Below are 22,510 nucleotides of genomic sequence, written 5' to 3'. Positions count from 1 at the left end.
TGTCCAGATAGCCCAGCTGCCCTGGGGCATACCAGGGTGCCCTGGCCCAGGGATTCTGCTCACATGTTTGTGGTGACAGAGCTGGAGGTGAGCAGGACAGTACTGGCTTTTCTTTAGCCCCTAGCACCAAGCTGCTACCAAGCTCTTAGCACAGGAGCAAGCGGCACCACTAAACACCCAGGCCCAGCCCAGCCTGTGCTGCATCACCCCACTGCTCACCTTGAACTCATCCATGATTTTGCGGATGGCTTTACCACGTGCACCAATGATGCGTGCGTGAACACGATGGTCCAGAGTCACATCCTCAGAGACCATCTGCTCCAGCTCGCCAACGATCTTCATGATGGCATCCCGGGCAGCCTCAGCATTCTTCTCATAGCCAGTGATGGTGATCTGATCTTGGGCCTGTGGTACAAGGAAATGTGTGAGAGACCAGGCTCATAAGCAGCTGAGCAAGCCTTCTCCCAGCTAATCCCTTTTACCTTCCACCTTATCCAAAGGCAGCACAGGGAGGTCACAGCCTTAGAGAAGATGCTGTGCTTCTTATGCTCAGAGACAACCAGCAGCCCTCCTTGCACCTCCTCTGACCTCTCACCTGGCTTTCATCATCCTTGTCAGGGAACTGGATGTTGACCTCATGCTCTGTGCGTATCTGGGTGATCACTGCTCCCTTCCGTCCAATGATTTTAGGGTGATACTTGGGATCCACAGTGACTGTCAGCTTGAAGCTTCGCAGGGCCTGGAACAGGAGAAGCAGAGTGAGATACAACAGTAGGGAACACACCATGGCTGGTCAAGTGATGTCCATCTAAGTCCCAGCATTTCCTTCTGGCTTCTGAGATGTGCAGAAGAGATTCTGCAGGGTCACGCCTGAGTGTACGTGGCTACAGAAGAGCACCCAAGACATCCGTCTACTGGGGCCAAATTCAGCAGGAAACTACAACTAGCAAACTACCATCCAACTCATCCCTCACCTATTTATTCAGAGCTGTGATAAGGATTCAATGAGAATAGGTACAGAGAGACTCCTAGCACAATGAGTTTCCCACCCTGCAGTGTCTCAAAGGTACATGAAGGTGTGATAGAGCCCTGGGCAGTCCAAAGTTACCTAAAGTAGAATCCCAAAACTCTCCTGTCAGTTCACGCTAAATGGGTTACATTTGGGTAACCCACTTATGAGCACTCCACACCGGCAGAGCGGCTAAGGGTGCTCTTAAAAGGAGAGGGGTTCCAGGAGCCTGCACAACTTCTGAAATGAACACCCAGAGGCTGAAGCCTTGTTTGGCTGGAAGGAGGAAGGACAGACACAGGCCCTACCCGATCCTCTTGTTCAGCTTGCAGCTCCTTCACTCTTTCCAGCAGTCCAGCCTTGGCACGGTCCAGGTTGGTAGCCAGCCCAGTGATGGTGATGATATCTGACTGCAGCTCAGGAGCAGGGACCTGGATGTTCACCTGAGTAACAAGTAGCCATTACCGTTTTGTATCACTGCTCACTGCAGGTTGGTATCTCGCTGATCTCCCCTGCTGCCAAGACCAACTCCCACCCAGACAGCCTGAACCACAGAATCACAGAATGGCTGAAGGGACCTCTGGAGGTCATCTGGCCCAACCCTCCTCCTCAAGCAGCGCCACCTAGAATCAGTTGCCTGGGACCATGTCTAGACTTTTTTTTTAATAGAACCCTGTTTCTTCAGCTGTTATCTATATCGGATTGCTTTGCTGTGGGGCTTCAGCCCCCAGCAGTCCCTGTGTCAGCCTGGAGAGGCTAGGAAACAAATACACGTTCAATAGCGTCGTCTGCAGCCAACCTGCATCAGCCTCAAGAGTCCCTATGGGCTTCTGGGCAATTCTCCCAAATGGGCAAGCACAGCAGAGCTGTTTCCCATGGCCTAGGAGGAAAACTCTGACACTGGTGAGGAATCCCTGTAGGCACCAAACAAGTCATGCAACACTCATGGCATCAACACTGATCATACAGCTTCAGCATGAAAGCTACCGAGCCCCAGAGCCAGGGACTAAATCACACAGGTCTCATTTTCTTATTACAGAGCCTGTATTCCATGGTCAAGCCACAACGAAGGTCTTGAGTATGTCGCAACTGATTGCCATCACCACAAACATCATCATTTACAGATTCTCCAGGACAGAGGAAATGGTAGGAAGGGCAACAACTTACTTCAAACTCATCCATCATTTTGCGGATCCCACTTCCTTTCTGGCCAATGATGTAACGATGAAGATCAAAGGGAACTTCCACCTCAATGGTGACAGGAACCAGAGCCTGCAGGGAAGGGAGCACAGTTTACCACTTGAAAGACTTCTCCTGTCTTTCAGCTTGCCATATACTTGTCCAAAAGAACGTGTTGCTGAACTGAGGTACATTCCCTTGTAGTCAGGATACAAACTCTACAGGAAAAGAGAACAGCTGCAAACACCAAGATGACCTGTTGGTTGCTAAAGCATTTTTTCCAAACAAGCAATGTTAAGCCCCGCCTCTGGGGACAGGCTGTTTTCATATCCTTGGCTTCCATCTAGCAGAGACTTGGACAACATCACTAAAGGAGCATGGCAAGGTCTGCTAAAGCTAGAATGATTCAGCCTCAATCAGCCTCTTTCTTTCCAGCCATGCTCCATAAAACAAGCATGTCATGCTTTTATGGCAAGTAACTCAGGACTGTCTACAAGCTCTAGCAATTGCAAGGTCAGGCACTACGATTCAAGCAGCCAAGCTAAATCACAGAGCAATCAGAGGACTTCCCTGGAGTGGCAGAGACCACCTCCACAGGTAGCATCAGTGACCACCTGGATTGCAACTTTGACTGGGTAGTTATCACCACCACTAAAGCCTGCAGCAAGCTTCTTGCATCAGGGCATCACTACATTACAGGGTTAAGGGGCTTAGAAAGCCACATACCTGCAGCGCCTCCTTTGCTGCCTCACACTTCTCCCTGCGGCCAGAGATGATAATGATATCGCACTTCTTTGGAGAGCTGGGATCTGCATCCTTCCCGTCCTTGCCTTCCCCACCTTCCTCGCCATTCTCCTGCACAGCTGGCTCTGCAACAGGGGCTGAAAATATGGGAAGTCTCATGTTAAATGCACAAAGCCCCCTCCTTGCTCATTATCTCCCCCTCCAGAGCCTGAGATGTTCAGCCTGGGCTTTGCCACAAGAGGTCAGACTGCTATGGAGGAGGTTACTCCTAGCACAGGCAGCTTGCCATGGCTTAGCCTGGAATGAGCAGAACAAGAACATCCACCAAGACAGCCTCCTCCACACCTCTCTGGACAGCATTGATATTGTGTTTGCCTGCACAGAAAGGGCCTGCAGCTGCACTACGAAGTGCAGGCTGCACTCCTATGTCAGCAGAGGCAACAAGTAAGGCTGGCCGTTTCTTCCCCAACAGGGAAGTTCACCAGCACAGCACTGGATGTTACAGCAGGACGGCTGGTGCTAGGCCAGAGTATCCAACAGGCCCCAGTTGTGCTGAATTCAGTACACTCAGCAATGAGAGCATGAGAGATCAAAGAGACCTTGGCAAGCGTGTAGAGCGCTTTTTGCCGGGGTACGTCTTCGTACTCCCTGCGCTCTGTGGTGAGAACACATTCAGAACACCCATGCCTGCAGTTTTACCTCCTAAAACTGCCCCCTCTTCCCAAGAGGGCACAGTTGATGCTAAGCCCAGATTCAAGGACACTGCAGGGAACACCTGAGGTCAGTTCTCCATAGATTTTAAGTAGAACATCTCCACTGATAGGGAGTGTAGGCTACACTACACTCATTTGATCACCCCAATTCCCGTGCGAATGTGCATCCATGGGTATACCTGGGTTCTCCTCCCTGTCAGGGAATTTGATCTGGACACCGTAGTCCCGGGTGATCTGCTGGATCCGGGATCCTTTGGGGCCCATAATGGAGCGGTGGAACTTTTGTGGGATGGTGCATTCGATTGTCACTTGAGCTTCCTGTGAGAAAGCAGACTTGCTGTATTGCAACACAGCCTCTTTCACACCAGAAAACAGGATACTTGTGCATGGTGAAATCCATAATGAACACAGCAAGGCGTTAGAAAAGATAACAGCTGCTGACAGGGGAAGAACTGAAAGTTTCCTAGAATCTTTCCTCTCTCAGAGAAGCTAGCAGAGGATTTCTTAATGAAGGCTGCCTCCAACCCATGTTGTTAAAGGCTTCCAAGACCAAAGCTCAAGCTCTCTATTACCCTGAAGAGGAGGAAGCATTAGAAGAAAGGAAAAAGAAGGAAGGAAAGGAAGAGAACACATTTGACAGCTGGCTGCTTCCAAAAGACAATACTAACAGCACAGGAAACCCCAGAGAGCAACCACTGTCCAAGGCCAGGCATGGAGAGGCACAAGAAGGCTCCAATCTTTTAATGTGTAGAAGTACACCAAGGAAGGGCCTCCTATTTCCACTCCTAAAAACCAAGACGACTGTCAGAGGAAGCAATTCTTTCATATATCATTGCCATTTTGGAGCCAGCTGCTGTTCCCCAGGCTGGAATCCAAAAGTCTGCAGACCCTATATGTTGACAGCAAAGCTTCAAATCCCAGAACTACTGTGGGACTTGTTCGCATAAAGCTTGGCTGTACAGCAGGTTCAAGGAGGGCACTGCTGAAGCAAAAAAGTATAGAAGAAACAGCTTTCCTGTGACATACCAGGTCCTCGATGATCTCCTGGATGCGTTTCTTGGCTGCCTCCACGCAGTCCTTGGCTCCCTTGAGGGTGACTTTGTCGCTCTGGGTGCCAGAGCGCGGGAAGCTGACCATCACACCACCATACTCATCTGCGATCTCACGCAGAACTTGCCCTCTCCGGATAACAAAGTGGCGGTGGTGCTTGGGGTCAACAACCATGGAATCTTCAACTACGTTATCCTGCCAACAGATGACAGCCAGTCAACCCTGCCTGTCCCGGTGATAAGCACAAGTTTGCTGCACTCAACAGCAATCAGTTTACAACCTCACCCCAACAAGTGACACCGAGGAGGATCTTCCTGAGCTCCCATGAAGGGCAGCAGATGGTTTTAGGACAAGCAGGTCCTCCACACTGACTCGTTACATCTTGCTACAGTGATAGGCAAGAAAGGAGAAGTAGTTGTTCATACCAGGTTCTTGATGAGGGCCTCCAACTCCCTCTGCGCCTCTTTGACAGCCTCCTCAGTTCCCATGATAGTAATCAGCTCCTGATCTTTGTCCTCAGTGGTTGGGAAGATGATGCGGGCCCCAGTGTTGTCACGCACCTTACGGATGTTGCCACCACCCTTACCAATAAGGAATTTGTGGTACTCTGGCTTTGCACGCAGGTCCACAGTGTAACTCTTTGTTTGCTGAAAGGAGTCAGATACCCAGGGAACATGTCAATATATAGAAAATACACATCAGCATCAACAGTAACCATGTAGGTATGTTACCTGCACCCACATACACAGTGTTGCAAGAGCAAGGTAGATGCAGCGTGCTGTCGAAGTCAAAAAGGTATAGAATGTCTTAAATTAAAAACACTACCCGAAAGATGTTCTCAGGGCTGAAAAGCTAACTCTACGCTCAGCACGACTGGTGAGAATATGAGCAGAAAATACTTCCCTGGGAGAAGGGTGTGACACTCACACAAGGCAGCATAACCACTTGCTAACTGACTGCTGCAAGCCAGGCAGCAGAGGCAACCAATCGATCAGGAGAACATGTTCACATGCTGATATTAGAAAGGGTTTTTTCTTGCTATTAAAATGACCAGTCAGTCAGTCACAACTCAGAGCAAGGTCTTGTAACTTGAGGTTCTCAAACCTGGATATATTCAGTGAAATGGAAGAACTGGAGCTGGAATTCAGAGATCGAGAAAAAAAGGAAAGGAGATATGCACAGTAAGCTGTTTCAGAGAAGCGCGGATACCCAACAGCATTCAAATCATAGTAGTAGGGAGCCTTAACCCTTTGAGTATGTCCCCAGCCTGGGCAGAGAAGCATTACAGCCAGTTCTTCTACCCATGGGGGAAGAACTCATTGTCACAAAGATGGAAGCATAGTTTTCTTTTAATCACCCAAACTGTACTCAAATCCCTCAAAAGAGGATTAGGCTGGCTGATGCCACAGTCGTCCCAGCAGGCAGAGGTGATCACTTCAACCCCCAAAAAGAAACAGCTGGCCAAAACAATTTGCTCCTTCCCCTATGAGACAAGGCTCACCTTCTCCTCTGCCAGGTGCAGCAGCTGTTTCTTGGCTTTCTCCACATCCTGGGCTGGGCCCCTGATGGTCACAGTGTCACTGCCAGAACCCTCAGTGGGGAAGTGGATGTGGACTCCACCACACTCCTCCATGATGGAGCGGATGAAGCGGCCTTTAGCGCCAATGAGGGAATTGTGCAGTTTGGAAGGAATAGAGACCTCCACCTCTGTGATGTTGGCCTAACAGAGGACAGTACCAGGCTATTAGTCAAGCTGCAGAAATGTGTTTGCACCCACTCTGCTTACCCTCTAACTCCCACATTGCTAGGAACTTTATAGAGCTGTGTGTAAGAAATGCCTGACCAGAGGGGTTTGAGACTGGCTACTCCTGACACATGAGCAGCCACTAACTAGGTTTAAGAGTCAAGAACAGACTGACACATTTGTCCCCTCCCTGCCCTCCCCCACTACAAGCACTTCTTCTGTATTTATGTCTTCTAGCAACTTTTTCAAGTCCCTCACCTGCAACGGGCCAGTCATCTCACTTACCAGCTCCTTCTGGATGGCAAGAATTCTGTGGCGAGCAGCCTCACAGTTTGCTCTCTTGCCTGTGATAACAATTGTCTCCGAGTTGCTGTTCTCTGCTGGGAGATCAATTTTGGTGTTGCTTTCTTCACGGATCTACCCCAAAGGAAAAAAATAAAATAATCTCAGAGGTGTCCCATGTCAGAAAAAAGCCCTTGGAGGTTATATCTGACATCACCAGTGAGCAGGAGAGAGCAGTGAGTGGGATTTAACTGCAGACAGTGACCATAATGAGCACTGGAGATGGGAAAGATATCTCACCTTCTTGATGTTGGCACCTCCTTTCCCTATGATGTTTTTGTGGAATTGTTTGAAGATGGGGACAGAAATAGAAAAGCTGTTTTCAACCTAGGGGAGAAAGGAAGGGAGAACTGAAGATGACACTGTTATGACAAGTGAGGCCCCGTCCCAGGACCTTGATAAACAAACTTTTGACAATAGGCTTAGATCCAAGGAAGTTCTCTAAATGAGAAACTTTCAAGAATAAGCAAAGGCAAGTACGTTCCCCTATAGCCCTTAAATAACAGGTATTACCACCTGCCCCCATCCAGCCAGAACAGTGTCCACAGCTTCCTCATCTTCAGGTGTTTCAGCCTTAGCCAAGCCAGTATAGCTCTGTTTTATTCCAGGGTTATCCAGGCATGTAGGAGAGAACAGCAGACAGAAGTCCCCCTTACCAGGTCTGCCACCATCTTTTGCATGTACTTGGTGCACTTCTCCACCTCGTTTTTGGGACCCCTTAGTTGGACGATGTCACTCTTGTGTGCAGGGTCTGGGAAGTTGATGATAACCTGCAAGAGGTGGTCATTTATAGTCAGCTCAAGCAAACACAAGAATGGCTGTCAGACACATGCAAAGGCTGGGGAGATCCTACACATCCCCTTTCCCATTTGGAAAAGCATAACCATGTTAGCAGCCTCTGCCCAAAAGAACTATCTTCTCATAGGTATTAGATACAGAGCCACTAAATTTATGACTTCAGTGATGATGTGTCTACTACCCAAGCAGGAAATATCCCCTCTAGATTCCTCATCTCCTAGAAAGCCTTACCTCTGGGAATTTCTCCCGGATTTCCCGGATCCGCTCACCCTTCTGCCCAATGATGGTCCGGTGGAATTTCTGCTCAATAATTAGGTCCTTGGTGCGTTCATTTTCCTGATGAGAATAGAGTTTACATTGAATGTTCAGCAGGAGAGCCACATACTTTTATTTACCAGTTTGCTGCCTGACAGTTTACTTGCCAGCATCGTCCCTCTTTTCTCCTCTAGACAAAATGCACCCTAGGTTGACAGAGAAGGGGTATCCAAGGGAATAGAGGAATATATCTGTGAAGAGGAACTTGCGCTTGTCATGAGATCCAAGTGCTTGGTGTCAAGGGGCACACACTTGCACCAAAAGGTTACAAGGGAACATAGGAGCCCAAACCCTGCAGCCTCCCAAGCATCACGTCCTACTCACCATACGGGAAGCGAGTTCCAGCAGCTCTTTCTTGGCCTGTTGTACCCCCTGTGGGTCTCCTTCAATTCTGATCAGGTTGCTCTTCTCATTGTCCGGGGGAATGCGCACAGACACCTTGTAGAGGTCCTTAATCCTGTTAACTTCAAGGCAAGGACTGTGGTGACGCAGTCTGCTAGGTCAAGACTTGGAAGCAAGGCACCTTGATTATCACTGCTTAGAGGCTGTTTAAGAAGTAAATGAGCCTCTGAGAAGGCGCCCGTGGGGTGGGGTTGAAACAAGGGAAAGTGCCTTTTCACCCTGGACTTCAGCAAGAGCAGATCTGTGCCACACAAGAACCTGTACAAGTAAATACTGTGGCATCTACAGAGCCAATTATTTGCTTGCCAGAGTGACGCATCTGTTTCTTCCCCAAACAGCACCACATTTAGATCAGAAGATGATCATTCATTTCTAATACCAAATTCTTTTTGGGGAGAAACTCACCAAGCAGATTTCCACCACCCCCAATCAGCTGCTAAAATGTAATTCACATACAGCAACTTCAAAAAAAAAAAAAAAAAAAAAAAAGACAATTCTCCAACAACAACAAAAAAATTTCCTCCAGAACATGGCAAAGTAATCCTACCACTGTTCAACCTCCCAAGACACTTTCACACATTAAAGCCACCCCAAGGCCTCACTGCCCATTTATCTCCTTGTGCCAACCCCACTTCAGAAGAGCAGAGGAAATGTGACAGAGACAGCACACTGGATGAGCTACAGAGCCCCTGATACGATCTATTGAACATAGAGAGCCCGAGCATAGGAAGGATTAGAAAGGCACCCCACTTACTGTTAGCTCCATTCTTGCCAATGAGGTGTCGGTGGAATTTGTGGTCAACGTTGATTTCTGCATAATCCATCCGGTTGATCTATAAAGAGTTGTACAGGGCTAGGTAGGGTAGGCCACCACTTCTCCTGTCTTGTGCCCTAAGTAACTGCCTACTGCCAGTATTGGCACTGACTCTCCAGTAGTCAGCTACAAGCACTCCTCCTGCTATTAAGCAGAGCGGAAGAGCACTCCTCTGGTTTGAGCTGAGAGCAACATGCTTGTGAAACATTTAAAGGGACTTGTATGCCTCTCCAGCTACAATGGAAAGAGACTCCTTCCTTCTCTGCATCAGAAGATTTAAGACCTGCTGCTCATTTTTTAAGAATGCTATGGGCGAGCTCTGTAACCAAGGGTTTCATCCACCTGCCACCCAACTTGTCTTCTGCAAGTTCTGTTAAGCATGTCAAGACATCATATGGATGTAATACACACCTGAATCTCTGCTCTGTTGCCTCTTCTTCCCCCACTTTCTTCTTATGTACTGGAACTAGTAACATGAACTTACCAGATCCTTGACCATGACTTCAATCTGTTCCTGAGCCACATTCACATCTTCTGTAGGTCCTTCCAAAGTGATTTTATCCTCTCCTTCAGTGAATTCGATGTGAACCTTGAGACACAGCAATGAATCCAATAAGAATTTTCCAAGACACAAGCCAGGTCAACGCTGTTAGTCAGGCCTACACCATCAATCCCTGCCACTAAAAGATGGTTTCCTTCCCACAAAGTACACGCATCATTCCCATGGTTTCAGAAGAAGGTAACTTACAATTCGGGCCATATCAATATGCCTAGAGCCCAAGGCTTTGGTGCTACCCTGGAGTCTGCAAGGGCTTTGGAGAAGTTACTCACCTAGCCTTTCTCGAGATACCATCTAACACGGCAGGGAAAACCTCATTGAAGTCAGCATTTGCAGGTATCCTACTACATCAATTCTCAATATAGTACCACATAAAGCTTCCTTTGAAGGGCTCAACCCATGAGAACAACGTAAGATGAGTAGCGTTTGCAGCAGTAAAAGAGACGCTCCCCTTAATATTAAGATCTGTGTCATTTCCTCCCTGGTTTTACCCACGCTAGAATACATTCCTCTCTTCTACAGAGTGATCAGGACTAAACCATATTCTATATCACAGGGTGCTAAGCTAACCAGCTCATCCATACCTTTGGCATCTGCTGAGTTATTTTGGCCAGGTTTTGTCCTTTCTTTCCAATAATGAAACGATGAAGCCAAGAGGGGGCAGAGACCGAGGAGACGGTAAAACTGTTGGCCTGAGAGACAGAAAAAAAAGAGAAGCTGTTTGATGGGCAGACTGGAAGAGGTCTTCACAAAAATTCAGTTCCAATTCCCATGTTGCACCCTCAGTATTAATGCCTAAGCTGCATCTCTAGCAGCCTAACAGAGACCAGCCCCCCTTACACCTGCCAGTGCTCACGGATGTACCTTTATGGGCCTTTCAAAGAAGGCCTAGCCCACCTCGTCAGTACCTTTGCATAGACTTCAGTCAATGCTTGCCCAAGCTTTTCAGGCTCGCCTCGCAGTATCACCGTCTCCGAGCTACTGTCAGTGGGTGGGATCTCGACAGAGACTCCAGTTTTCTCCAAGATCTCCTGCAGGGAATTCCCCTTGGGGCCGATGACATACTTGTGCTGGGACTTCTTCACCTCCACCGCAATGGTAGTAGTCTTCTTTTTCTGTAGGGGCAGAGGCACTGGGGCATCAATCACAAGGGGGCAGGGAAGGACAAGAGCGAAAGGAAGAGGCACAAGATGCAGTGAAATTCTGCACCCAGGGAAAAGCAAAGCAAAGGTGAGCACAGGGGTTCTGCAGTAGCCTAGCACCGTTTGGCCCCCTGCCTACAGAAAGCCTTGTGCTCAAAAATTCACAGTACAAAACTAGTATTCTGTGTCAAGCTTCCTGGGACACTACATGGAAGAGACGACATACGCGCGCACACACACACTCACTCACTCTTGCACAACAGGGCTCAACGCCCAGCTGTCCCCCAGGCAGTGCTGTAATGCAACACCATGCAGGCTACTAGGCTATAAGCTGATTATCTCTGTTGAAATCCAGACTGGTACAAATACAGACCTAACCATGAAGAAAAACAGCCCAATAACCCACAATAAGGATATTCACAGCAACGTGGGCTGTGGAAAATAAACTGGAGTGAAATTCACTCTTCAGCAACTTCTACTTATGTAGCAACTTTGATACTGTTAGCTGGCCACCACTGTAGACTTCACACCTCCTTCCTTAGTAGCACCTGTGCGAACAAGAGCCAGGGGAGCTCTTTGTGGTCTGCTAATTCCCGTGACACAGAAAAGCGAGAAATCTGTCACACCTCCTTGGTAGTGTCACCCCAAGTCCCACTCCACTGAGTGAGGCAATGGTAAGACTCAGGGCCATATACTGCAAGGGCTGCTGAGACAGAGCTGACATGAGGAGGATGCAACAAAGTAGTACAGTTGGACTCAATGATCTTAAGAGTCTTTTCCAACCTTAATGATTCTATGATTCTAAGAAGGGAAGTGGGCCTATGAGCAAGTAGGGGGACGATAGGAAGCTTTATGGACCATCCATACCTTCTCCTCATAGATCTTCTTAACACGAGCCACGGCCTGGGCTAGCTGTTCCTTTTCTCCTGTGAAGACTATCTCTGTCTTGTTGACACTGGGTGGAGGAATGTTGATGCGCGTCCCTGTGTCCTGCATGAGCTCGCTCACCAGCTTGTTGTAAGGGCCAGCAATGAAGGGGTGGTACACTTTCTCCACATCCAGCCGCTCCACGGCACGCTTATCCTGGAAAAGCCCAGAACAGACCTCAGTGGGAACTGCCCTCCATATTAGTCTCTGCCAGACACAGCTAAGTTGCCAGTGCTGTCTTGCTTGACACTCTGGCCAAAGCACCCTTTTCAGTTTGCAGGCTTGTAGATCTCCATCCCTTTCAATCTATAAATACTGCTGTTGCTGCTGATGATTTACGATATTCACCTCTGTAATCTCCTGCCTTATCTCAGCTGGTACCTAATATGGTTCACTTCAAACATGATACACGCTTCTCTGACTTCAGAGATTGGCAAAATGGAGAACCAGAAGTTGCAGAACTTGGCCGCAGTGCTCATACAGCCAGTGGCACAGTATACGTCTCCATTCAGACTAACATATTAGCCACTGACTGTGGCCATGGTGGCTACAAACATCTAATATACCATGGAGAAGCAAAATGGCTGTCCAGCTAATGCCATGAGAAAGATCACAGTACTGAAGTACCTGCTCAGCAGAGATAAGCAGGATTTCATGTCGGGCCTTCTCAATCCCTTCTTTAGTGCCGGTGATCTTTATCTGGTTGCTGGGGTCATCCGGGCGGGGGATCTGGATTTTGGTTGCAGTTTTGAGCTCCAGGTCCTGCAGCTTCTCGCCATTCTTTCCAATGACAAAACGGTGGTGCTCCTTGGGGATGGCAACTGTCGCTGAAGCCTGCAACACAGGAACCAGGCATCTGTGAGAACCCTTGCCTGCACTGGCAGATCCACAGGAACAGAGCCAGGGAAAGCAAGTTAGATGCTGCTTAGCAGTACCACTGAAGAGCAAACACAGTGCCTTCGCAGCACATTCTGTCCGAGGACTGATACTGTACCAGAACAGTTGATCTATGGTGCCTGTACACCAGGAGTCTGAAACCCACCTTTCCCTCAAAACCCTTCTGTTTGCGCAGGAGCAGTACTCTGAATTAGCAAAGGCCTTTAGGCACAGACGAGGAGGTGCTGATCGTCCAGTGCAAGACACTGGAGCAGTACCAGACAGCAACTGAGATGATGGCTCATGGGTGGAGTTTATCTGAACTCTTGACATCTGCTGCCAAGGCTACAGAGAATAAGACACCGTCTGACTCCTAGGAAACATAAATTCAACACCAGACACCTATTCCAGCAGGCAGACAGCTAGGAGATGCTTACCACTACTAAGTGCTAAGCTGTCTTCAATGTAGGATGTGCTGCTCATGGGACTGCTTTTAGAAGGCCTCTCTTGGAAAAGGGGTCCCAAGAGCTTCTCTCAATCTACCATTAAAGGGTTGGTTTGTAACAGGGATTCCTGACTTCCTCCCTTCTGACTGAGTTTTTACTGACCTGGTAGCTTATGATTGCTACCATGGTCTCGATTGCTGTGAGTATGTAACTACTAACAGTAATTAGACACTTAAAATTCAAGCTACAATGGGGGGGGGATCAAAAAAAAAGATATTACTTGGTGTGACTCTTCAACTCTGTGTCCCTGTACTGAAGCCAGCCAAGCCTAGGAGAACCTGGAATACAGACACACCTTTCAGGCCTGGGGCCAGGGCAGTAGGAGGTATATTTGAGGACAGTGGGTTATGGATCTGTGACAGTACAACCTGAACTGTTTTTTCAGATGCACGTTATGCCCCTTTCTCTTCTCTCTGGCAGGGTATGACATGCAGCACTAAGCAGACATGGTATTAACTACTGCATTAACTACCTTTGACATTACACTTTAAAACACACTATGACACTTGTCTGCGATCTATCCTAACAAGAACTACCATCTTGGTTATGAACTCAAGAATCTGAAGGTAAGAAATCAAAACCTAGAGGACTGAAAAGAGAAGCAACTGAAACAAGAGGGCTGTGGCTCCTTACCAGTGTGGCTTGAGTTACACAAACCAGAACCCCGACCTGAAGCTTTCAGCTTTTTGCAGGACTACCTTTTCTCTACTTTTCTTTCTCCCATCCCTCCACGTTCTCCTCTGAAGGACTTCAGAGAAAGCACAATCCAGTCATCAGACACTACTAGCTTTGTGTGAGGGGCCTGCACACCCTCGGGCACCAGCACCTCAGCACAAAGTCACTGTTTGCAATTCAAGTGTTTACAATTCAAGCATTCAGAGATTGCAGACTCCACCCTTCATGCAACACCATGGCCTGTAATTAGCTTTGAACCCTATTTTAAGCCACATTTGCATTCCAAATTGCCAATTGTGTACTTTGAAAATATATGGCAAAGCTGAATTAGTCATCTAATAGCACTTCTCTATAAGCACACACGCCCAAGGGTCTCAAAGCATTTGTGAGTCTTGAGGAAGAGCAAACATGAAGCGAGAAACAGTTAGATGCCCTCACCTGAGTCTGCAGCCGAGCGACGATCTCCTTCCGAGCCTTCATGACTGCTTCCAGCTTGCCAGAGACCATGATTGAAAGGCCCTGGTCCTTTGCGAGAGACAGCTCCAGGTGAGCTCCTGTCTTCTGCATGATGTCAAGGCAGATCTTGGCCTGCTCGCCTTCTCCAAACTGATTCATGTCCTTGTATTTCCTCTCCTCCAGTGGCACATGAAACACCTGCTCAGCCACAGGACAGATAAAAGAAGGGGACAGCAAGCAGTCAGTATGCTTTTGATTGCCAATACCTCCCTCTTTTATTGCCATACAGAACTTTACTGGCATACTAAGTTCCCAGGTTTGTGCAACACATCAGCCTTTCTAGTGGAGATACCAGCTGCAACCAGGAAAAGTGCAAGAGTACTGCAGCAGGCAGTCCATCCCACACCGGGTGTCTTCCTGAAGTACGTCAGGCAGGCAACAGTGCTAAGCTATGGGGAGAATACTTTAATGGATTAGTCCTCACTACTTGCATTCTACAATCCTCCCTTCAGGCCTGCTCCAGCTATTTGTGGAACAGGGATGCAGAGCTTTTTCTGGACAGTTTTCCAGCACATCCCTGCCCTCCAGAGCAGTCCTAGCTCTCAGCTGCAGTCTCCCTCGTGCCCCAGGGGTAAGTACAGCAAAGAGGCTGTCAATCTGACACACTAAGGATTTCATACTCCAGGGAAAGCTTCACTTCACCTACTTTTTGGAGGGAGGAAAAGGAGGGAGATAAGACACGCACTCCCACCAACCTGAGTGATGACAGAAGCCTTTATTGGTCGGATTTTGCTCCAGGGCCCAGCAGGTTCCTGGGCAGCTTCCAAACACGGTGCTTTCTCAGGGAGCGGAGGGAAGGCTTCCTTGTAGGTTGGAGGATCATTCTCTTCTTCGGAGTTTAAAGCTGTAACTGGGGTGAAGCAAACAGGGTAAATGAGATGCTCTCCCTGCAGAAATGCCCCTATTCATAGGCAGTGCAATTGTATTTAGGCACCACTAACAAGGGAGAGCAAATGACTTGTGCACTACTACTAATCCTATTATAGTTATGCTTGTGGAGCAGCCAAGTCTGGAGCACAACTGACCACAGCACAGACTGTAGCAGATGCCATGAACAACCAGCCTTGTCTGAGCAGGCACTACAGATGCAGGAAGTGAACATACAAGCAAATGGTGGCAGCAAACAGCACATTAGTGCCAACTTTGTCAAGAGTGGCTTAATTAGGAGAGAACAGGCTGAGCAGAAAGAAGTGAAAGGAACAGAGCAAGGCTGCAGGTCAGAAGGGGGTAAGACAAACATACACCCAGGAGGAAGGCAGAGAGAAGTGCTATAGTTAGGGCAGAGTCCAGGTAAAGCCTGTACCTTATGTTCGACTCAGTTGTGCACTGGGCCATGCCACGTGGGCCAGCTCGCAGCTGGAGGATGGGTGCCGAAACCCATCAGTAAGTCAGTTAATAAAATCATACTGACTTTCCCCAAGACCTGGCTGAGCAAAGAAAGGAAATGACAGCCCAGCACACTGATCCCATGAGGCTCTCTTGTAGCCCAGTGCCCCACTCTTCCATGTGCCCTGTCCCACGGCTGACGGCACTGCTAGCCAGAGCTCTATGGAGATCTGAGGGTTGCCTCCTCCTGGCTCTGCACTGTGCAGCATCACCACTGTGCTGCTGTTGGCAGAAAGCCAGAGTTTGGCAGGCCACCAATCTAGGAATGGAGAATGCAACGTCTGCACACTTGTGGGGGGGAACTGGATGTGTGGAGCAAGCTTGGGTAACAGCACAGGAGCTCAACTGTGTTTTCTCACCTTTCACCTGCTGCTGAGCCAGGCCGCTGCGGTGTTCAGCGAAGCTCTCCTGGGTCAAAACTGCCACGGAGCTCATTGTCGACTTCCCACCCACACACAATCCGGGTATGCCACTGAAGAGACAGAGGTGGCAGCACTATTACCAACACCATTCAAGATGCACAAAAGTCACTCCAGGAAGACAAAGTACGTGTTACTGAGCACTTTTCCAGTCAGCCTCTCGAAAGAGAGAGCACCTACAGTGCCAGTCAGCTGCCCAGTTCTCTTGTTGAACCAGACAGGAACTCAGGAGGGATATTTCCTTACAGCACAGTGTAAGGAAAAAAAACCAGAGCTCCTCATTAAGAAGGCAGAGGATGTGCAGCCTAAGAAGGTCACTGGAAAGGGGGACACCATAAGTTGTTAAAGCATAATCTAATTAATCTATCATTTATTAATGGTGTGCAATTTTTCAATGAGTATCCAAAGGTCTGGATAGTCAGTCCAAGACCGTTGTGTAACCCTGGAGAGAAAACACAAAGGGCCCAGGACGCTGCCTCTTCCTGAAAAAGACTTATTTAGGTGCCTGAATTCCTGCTGACTTAGGGGTACACTCAGAAAGCCACTCTGATAAGCAAGCTAAGCAACAGCAAGATCTTTGGCTCTCCCAAAATAAGAACTTACCAGCTAAATGGTCAGTAGCCAGAGAGTCCGTCCTGTAAGCTGCCCGTTTGTCAGCCTGCCAGCTTTTGCTTTAAAGAAAAAGAAAAGAAAAGAAAAAAAAAAAAAAAAGAGAAAAATATGTATGTGACTGCTCCAAGACAACAGGAAAACATGACACCCCCGTTATTCTAACTTGCAAAAGAGCACCGCCTGTACTGTGTTTCAAACTTGCACCCTATCCAAAATGTTCTCATACTGAGTCACATCTCACCATATTTTACCTGTCATGTTTTACTGGAGCTACAGGCAACACCACTATCTACTTAAACCTCATAGCAGGAAGCCTGGGGTAGCTACTCTTTCATCATACTGGCTACAAGAGCAGTCATCCCGTATCAGGCAAAAAATACAGTAAATTAGTAACAGATGTGCAAGATAGGCACGAAATTTCAGGGTTGCAAGCAAGAGCATCAACATCTAGTCAGAAGAGACTAACAACCTGAAAACCTGCCAACAACACTGCCATCAGTCAGAAGTTAGGAATGTAGTTTAGTGGAGCTCGGGTGAATCAACAAAGATGTCCTCACAAACTAAGGCAAACACTCAGGGCTATCCACACATAGGTGCTGGCCAGTCCACCTCTTCATCTTTTGTTGTAATAAGATCACGCACCAGGCACTGAACTCTGTCTCCAGGCCTCAGTCTGCAAGTCGGAAGAAAAAAACCCACGCTGGTTTATGTGGACAATTTTAAACGCGTACACGAGATGGAACCAGGAAAAAATATACGCTGTTGGTGGGAGCTTTACATCTCCTGTCTCTGGATCTGCAGATTTACTGAAAAAGTGTTTAGGAATATAAGTAAAAACATAAAAGCCAGTACAGTACACACTATGCCAGATGTACAACAGTTCCCCACACCTGGAGTTCCCTCCAGTGGTTATGCGTGCTTTTGCAGGGCTTGCACTCCTAAATTCCAGAGAGGTCCCTCTCCCACACAAACCCTGCAGTGCTGGCTCAGACCTTCTGAACAGCAAACTCAGACACTTTTGCAGTGAACTGACAGTTGCCATTTCTGACCTCCCAATGTGCCAGAAAAGATTCCCAAAAACACAGCGTTGCTGATGTGGTGTCTCACATTGCGCTTAAGTTGTGACACAGTAAGGGAAGGCGACAGAGGCAGAAGGAAAGGGCGGAAGAACAAGGAGAGCAGTAATGCAACAGGGCCACACAGGCCTGATCCACACCTCAGTGAAGGCTGGAGTATTTTTCCCTACTTCAACATGTCTCTGATCTGGCACAAGGCAACACCACGTGCACCATCAAAGCAATAGATCTAATGTTGCAATTAATCCTGTAATGATCTGCTACTACGAGGTGGCAGCTACCAGGACAGCCAGCCAGCCATGCTGTCTGAAACACAGCCGCTGCAGCACACAGAGGCTCTGCACGGCATTTGCTGCTATACATGAGAGGGTGGCTAGTAATCTGATCTCAGAGAAATACCTGAGTTCTCCTCACTGTCCAGAGTTATGCCGTGGTGTAACACGTGGTTACACGTCCATGGTACACGACTGCGCAGCTCAAGCTGCCGCGGAACCAAGGAAAGTGTGTTAGCGGCACAGCACCTGTCCCAGACTATTTCAGCAAGGCCTGCAGACTCAGCCATCGGCTCCTCCAGCCCGTTGGGTTGCTATGGAGGGTGCCACCACCTCATGGGAAGCTGCAAGCAGGAACAAGGGCAGGAGTGAGAAGCATCCTAGACATCACAAGCAGCTGCCAAAGTCTGGCTAGAGCCTTGCTAACGACATGGACGTGCTTACAACTCTCATTTCTCAGGAAAGCACCACCTGGCTCATCTTGCATGTGCTCTGCTGCTTAGAGGAGGAGGGTAGGGTAAAGATGAGAAGTCAGTGAACGACACCTAATATAGCACCTACCCAAGAGTCACGACCTCAAGGCACAGCTGCTGGTTTCACTGTGTCCACACCAGCTGCAGAGATCTTCCTTGTAGTCTCCACCTCAGAGAACAGCCAGACATTCAAAAAGAAATCTAAGGACAGTGTTTATCCATATGAATTTCTGCTTCGTCACCCATACAGCAAGCTAAGAACAAATGCTCTTCGTCTCCAGTAATGCCAAACATCTGGTATATTGTAGGCCTCAGGGATTCATCTCTGGACAAAACTGGAGGCAGCCATCAGAATGGTATTTTAAACATAATGTGGAAACCAGCAGCTCAGGCATCGCATTTGGAGCCTATACCTCCTTGACTTCCCACTTTGGGTTTTGAAACTAAGGTTACAGCTACGTCATGCTAGCGTGTGGCTGACTGGGTCAACAGGTTTTAAACTGCCTAGTTTATACACCGTCTGTAGTGCTAGCTTTGCGTGCCAAAAGAAGTTTCAGAAGTCTAGAGCGCACTTAAAATAAAGAGAATGAAATAATCCAAAAAATAACCTCCAGCAAGGGCCAGACCCAACCACATGGGAAACATTTGTATGAAGAGAAACAAAAGCAAAGTCATGAGTTACCCTGCCAATACAATCCATACTTGTGGAAATATCAGTTATGAGTTATTTAAAACTATATTGAAGAAAATATTAGCAGTTTGTTAATCAAGGTAACTAAAATCAGATGCAGCTAGGATTGCACACAGCAAGAGGGCTGGGCTGGTTGTGGCAGCCACTGTCCTCTGACAGATGCTCACATGGGGCAGGGCTATCCCTTGGCAGATGAATGGTCATACATGAAAATACTTTCTTTCTGAAAACCAACCAGCTCTTCCAGACATTGAAGGCCCAGGCCCCTTCATTTTGGAGGGGATCACGCAGGCGGACAGCTGCTGCGTGGCGGGATGGAGTCTCTCCCTTTGCACCGATTCTTGAAGTAGTACATCTGAGAGCGCAATGCAACTGGCATCTTAGACACCGCCAGACTTACACCTGACCTATCAGTCCCCTGTATTTACTCTTCCAGTAACGCCACGACCTGCCACTTTCCCCGCCGTCACCTCCTGCCCTCAGACAGGACCTGTTCCGTGCCTGCCCAGCCAAGGAGAACATGCGCCCGCCCGCGTCCTCCCGGCCGGCGCCGAGCGGGGCAGGCCCCGGCGGTGCTTCTCACCGGTCCCGGGAGCAGGCTTCCACGCCCGCAGACCGAGAGGGGCAGCCGGCCTCGGGGAGCGCCTCCCGCCTGGGGCGGGCAGCGCCGGAGCCCGCCCGGGCCCGTACCGCCACTGCGCCCCTCAGGCAGCGGCCGCCTTCCCCGGGACAACGGCACGGGCAGCGCGGCAGCGGGCACGCCACCGGGGCCAGGCGGAGACGAGCCCCTCCGCCGTGCCCGGCCGCGCCAGGCCAAGGCGGGGGAGCTCCAGGGCCCAGGCCAGGCCGGGGCGGGCGGCGCCGCCAGCGCCACCTCAGCACTGCCGGCACCGGGGGCGGGGCGGCGCGGCGGGGCGGGGCGGCGCCCTTAAAGGGCCCGGCCGGGACCCGCTGTCACCCGCGCCCCCCGCGCCGAGGTAGGGCGGATCACGCCCCGACGCACCGCCCGTGCGGGAACCGGGCCGGGAGCACGGCGGGCGGGCGGGGAGGGGGGGACAGCGGCAGCACCAGCCCGGCGCGGCCCTCCTGGCTGCAGGCCGGGGGCGGCCGCGTCACGCAAGCGGGAGAAAGGTGCTCCCGCGGCAGGCCCGTTGACAGCCCCCGAGCACGGCTCCCGCCGCCGCCGGGAAGCTGCCGGTGGCAGGCGCGGGGCTGGGGGTGGCGGGGCACGGCCTGCCCGAGCCCGGCGTCAGCACCTTCCCGACGGCCGCTCGCCCCTCTAGTCGCGGCAGGAGCCGAGTCGCTCGGCCCCCACCGCCGGCGCTCGGCGGGCTGATCCGGCGCTGAACGACCACCCGCCGCCGACCGTTTTTGCTCGTAGCAGGCGCAAACCCTCCGACCGCCGGACACGACGTGGAGCCGCCCGGACCCGCGCCGCTACCCCTCTCCTCCCGGCGAGAGGGATCACGCCGCGCCCCGGCCCAGGCCGTCCCCTCCCCACACACCCCCGGGGCCCAGCCTCCCCATCAGCCCGGGCCGACGCCGCACGCTGGCGCGACCCGACAGCTGCTGCCAGCCGGCACAAGCCGGGTCGGCACCGGCCGGGGCCGGACCCCCACCCTCCCGCCGCCGGCTGCCCCGAGCGGCCCCCGCTGGACTTCGCCCGGCCCGGCCGGCGGGAAGTTGGCCCGGAGTTTCCCGGCGGCGCCGACACGTCTGTGCCCGGGCGGGAGGAAGCGAGGCCGGGCCGGGCCGGGCCGGGCCGCGCCGCCCCCCCAGCCTCCACGTCGGCGCGGCGGCGGGGCCGCCCCCCCCCTCGTCCCCCATGACTCACTCCGGCCGGTGCCCGCTCGCCCGCCCTGCTGGAGAACCGGAGCGCTCCTGGGAGAGCGGCGCGACGCCCGCCCCAGCGCCTATATAGGCCGGGCCGCTGCCAATCGCCGGCCCGCACGTCAGCGGGACATGCCCCTTCCCGGCGGGGCCGGCCCGCCACGCGTGCCCCGCGCCGCCGGGGGCGCCCCGCCGCCTCCCCGCCGCCGCGGAGCGGAGCAGCGGCCCGGCCCGGGAGCCTGCGGCTCTGGCGGCGGCCCCGCTCCCGCCGCCCGGCCCGGCCCGGCCCGCGGGACTTCACGGCGAGGGACGAGAGCCGCGGGTGGCTTCCAGCTGAGCCGCCACCCGCGGGAAAGCCCCTGGCCGCCTTTTCCCCAAAACAACGGATCCCCGTGCAGAAAGCGCCTCCCGTCCGTGGCCTAGCGGCTCCGGGGAAGGCGAGGGCTAGAGCTGCCGCAGAACCGAGCCCGCACAGCTGGCTGGCCCCGGGAGTCAGTGCAGCTCCCCAGAGCTGAGAATTACCGACTTTGTTTGGCTGAGGCCGGATTCACGCAGGGTTAGGGAGCTGGAGTGGCTCATGAGGGCTCTGCTCAGTCTTAAAACCATGTCCAACACTGGAAAGCAGCAAACACCTGGGGCTTCTGCCCCATCCTGCAAGCAGAGAGGGACACTGAGGCTCCAGCCCCAGAAGGGCCAGTTGTTCCTCCTCCCGCACAGTCTGTGTCAAGGCAGCAGCTACCCGATGCTGAAGTTACAGACAGGAGAAGGGGCAAGGTAAGAGCAAGATTAAAAAAAAAATATATACATTAAAAAAAAAAAAAAAAAATCTCCCCCCTCCCCAAGAGAGCCCATCTCCTTATTCCAATCTCTAATCTGGAAATGGGGAAGAGTGAAGGAGGGGAAAGGCAAGACAGCAAGGACAATACCCTCCTTTCCTGCAGAGAGGATGTTTGTTAAGTTTGTGCAATATAGATGTTTTTAATTATTAGCCCTGCACCCTCAGGGAACTGAGGAAAAAAAGAGTCACATCAGTGTAAAAACACATGGAATTTGAACTGATTTTTGCATTAGCTCAGTCTCTGCCCATTTTCCTACACAGGATTAATTTCCCTCATCATTCATAACTTGCATTTAGTGACTGGTTTTCTCATTCATGCCCTGCTCTCTCCCAGACCCTGGCAAACTAAACACAAGAACCTGCTTTGTGGAGCTCTGACTGCAGAAATGCGAGGTCTTTGGAATAACTACTTTTGATTACATGCAGTAATTTTTAGAGATATTCATGTGATGTATTTATGGAAACAGGGATGGTATTTAGCCTTAAGTAAAATTATCATTACTTATTATTATTGAACAAGAGTAGGAGATTTCTCCGGTTTTCCTCTTCTAATCCTGCAGCTGGGAGGACATCATTAAAGCACTTGAACTTTTTGACACAAA

At 50.6% G+C, this 22,510-nt stretch overlaps 1 protein-coding gene across 3 annotated transcripts in view; it reads right to left on the bottom strand.

Annotated features, from left to right (window-relative positions):
- Positions 1-22,510, bottom strand: part of HDLBP (high density lipoprotein binding protein) — a 40,994-nt gene that overhangs the window by 5,074 nt on the left and 13,410 nt on the right. Inside the window, exons 1-25 of one of the 3 annotated variants that reach the window (XM_082319078.1) lie at positions 21,075-21,135; positions 16,720-16,787; positions 16,057-16,169; positions 15,007-15,161; positions 14,234-14,449; positions 12,366-12,572; positions 11,679-11,894; positions 10,578-10,784; positions 10,254-10,361; positions 9,595-9,699; positions 9,051-9,129; positions 8,219-8,358; positions 7,811-7,915; positions 7,438-7,551; positions 7,022-7,108; positions 6,725-6,856; positions 6,197-6,415; positions 5,121-5,342; positions 4,672-4,890; positions 3,825-3,963; positions 2,915-3,069; positions 2,177-2,281; positions 1,318-1,452; positions 596-739; positions 220-405 (exon numbers count right to left, since the gene is read on the bottom strand). In XM_082319078.1, the coding sequence (XP_082175204.1) occupies positions 220-405; positions 596-739; positions 1,318-1,452; positions 2,177-2,281; positions 2,915-3,069; positions 3,825-3,963; positions 4,672-4,890; positions 5,121-5,342; positions 6,197-6,415; positions 6,725-6,856; positions 7,022-7,108; positions 7,438-7,551; positions 7,811-7,915; positions 8,219-8,358; positions 9,051-9,129; positions 9,595-9,699; positions 10,254-10,361; positions 10,578-10,784; positions 11,679-11,894; positions 12,366-12,572; positions 14,234-14,449; positions 15,007-15,161; positions 16,057-16,132 (3,471 nt within the window). In that variant the 5' untranslated portion in view covers positions 16,133-16,169; positions 16,720-16,787; positions 21,075-21,135. Of the gene's footprint in view, positions 1-219; positions 406-595; positions 740-1,317; positions 1,453-2,176; positions 2,282-2,914; positions 3,070-3,824; positions 3,964-4,671; positions 4,891-5,120; positions 5,343-6,196; positions 6,416-6,724; positions 6,857-7,021; positions 7,109-7,437; positions 7,552-7,810; positions 7,916-8,218; positions 8,359-9,050; positions 9,130-9,594; positions 9,700-10,253; positions 10,362-10,577; positions 10,785-11,678; positions 11,895-12,365; positions 12,573-14,233; positions 14,450-15,006; positions 15,162-16,056; positions 16,170-16,719; positions 16,788-17,197; positions 17,375-21,074; positions 21,136-22,510 lie in introns of those variants that run through there. The other 2 variants (XM_082319079.1, XM_082319077.1) reach the window with 2 other exon arrangements.

Source organism: Platalea leucorodia, assembly GCF_965183815.1.
Source record: "Platalea leucorodia genome assembly, chromosome: 8".
NCBI lineage: Eukaryota > Metazoa > Chordata > Aves > Pelecaniformes > Threskiornithidae > Platalea > Platalea leucorodia.
The sequence above is the reverse complement of the archived record's forward strand: the minus strand, read 5'-3'. Positions and strand labels throughout refer to the sequence as shown.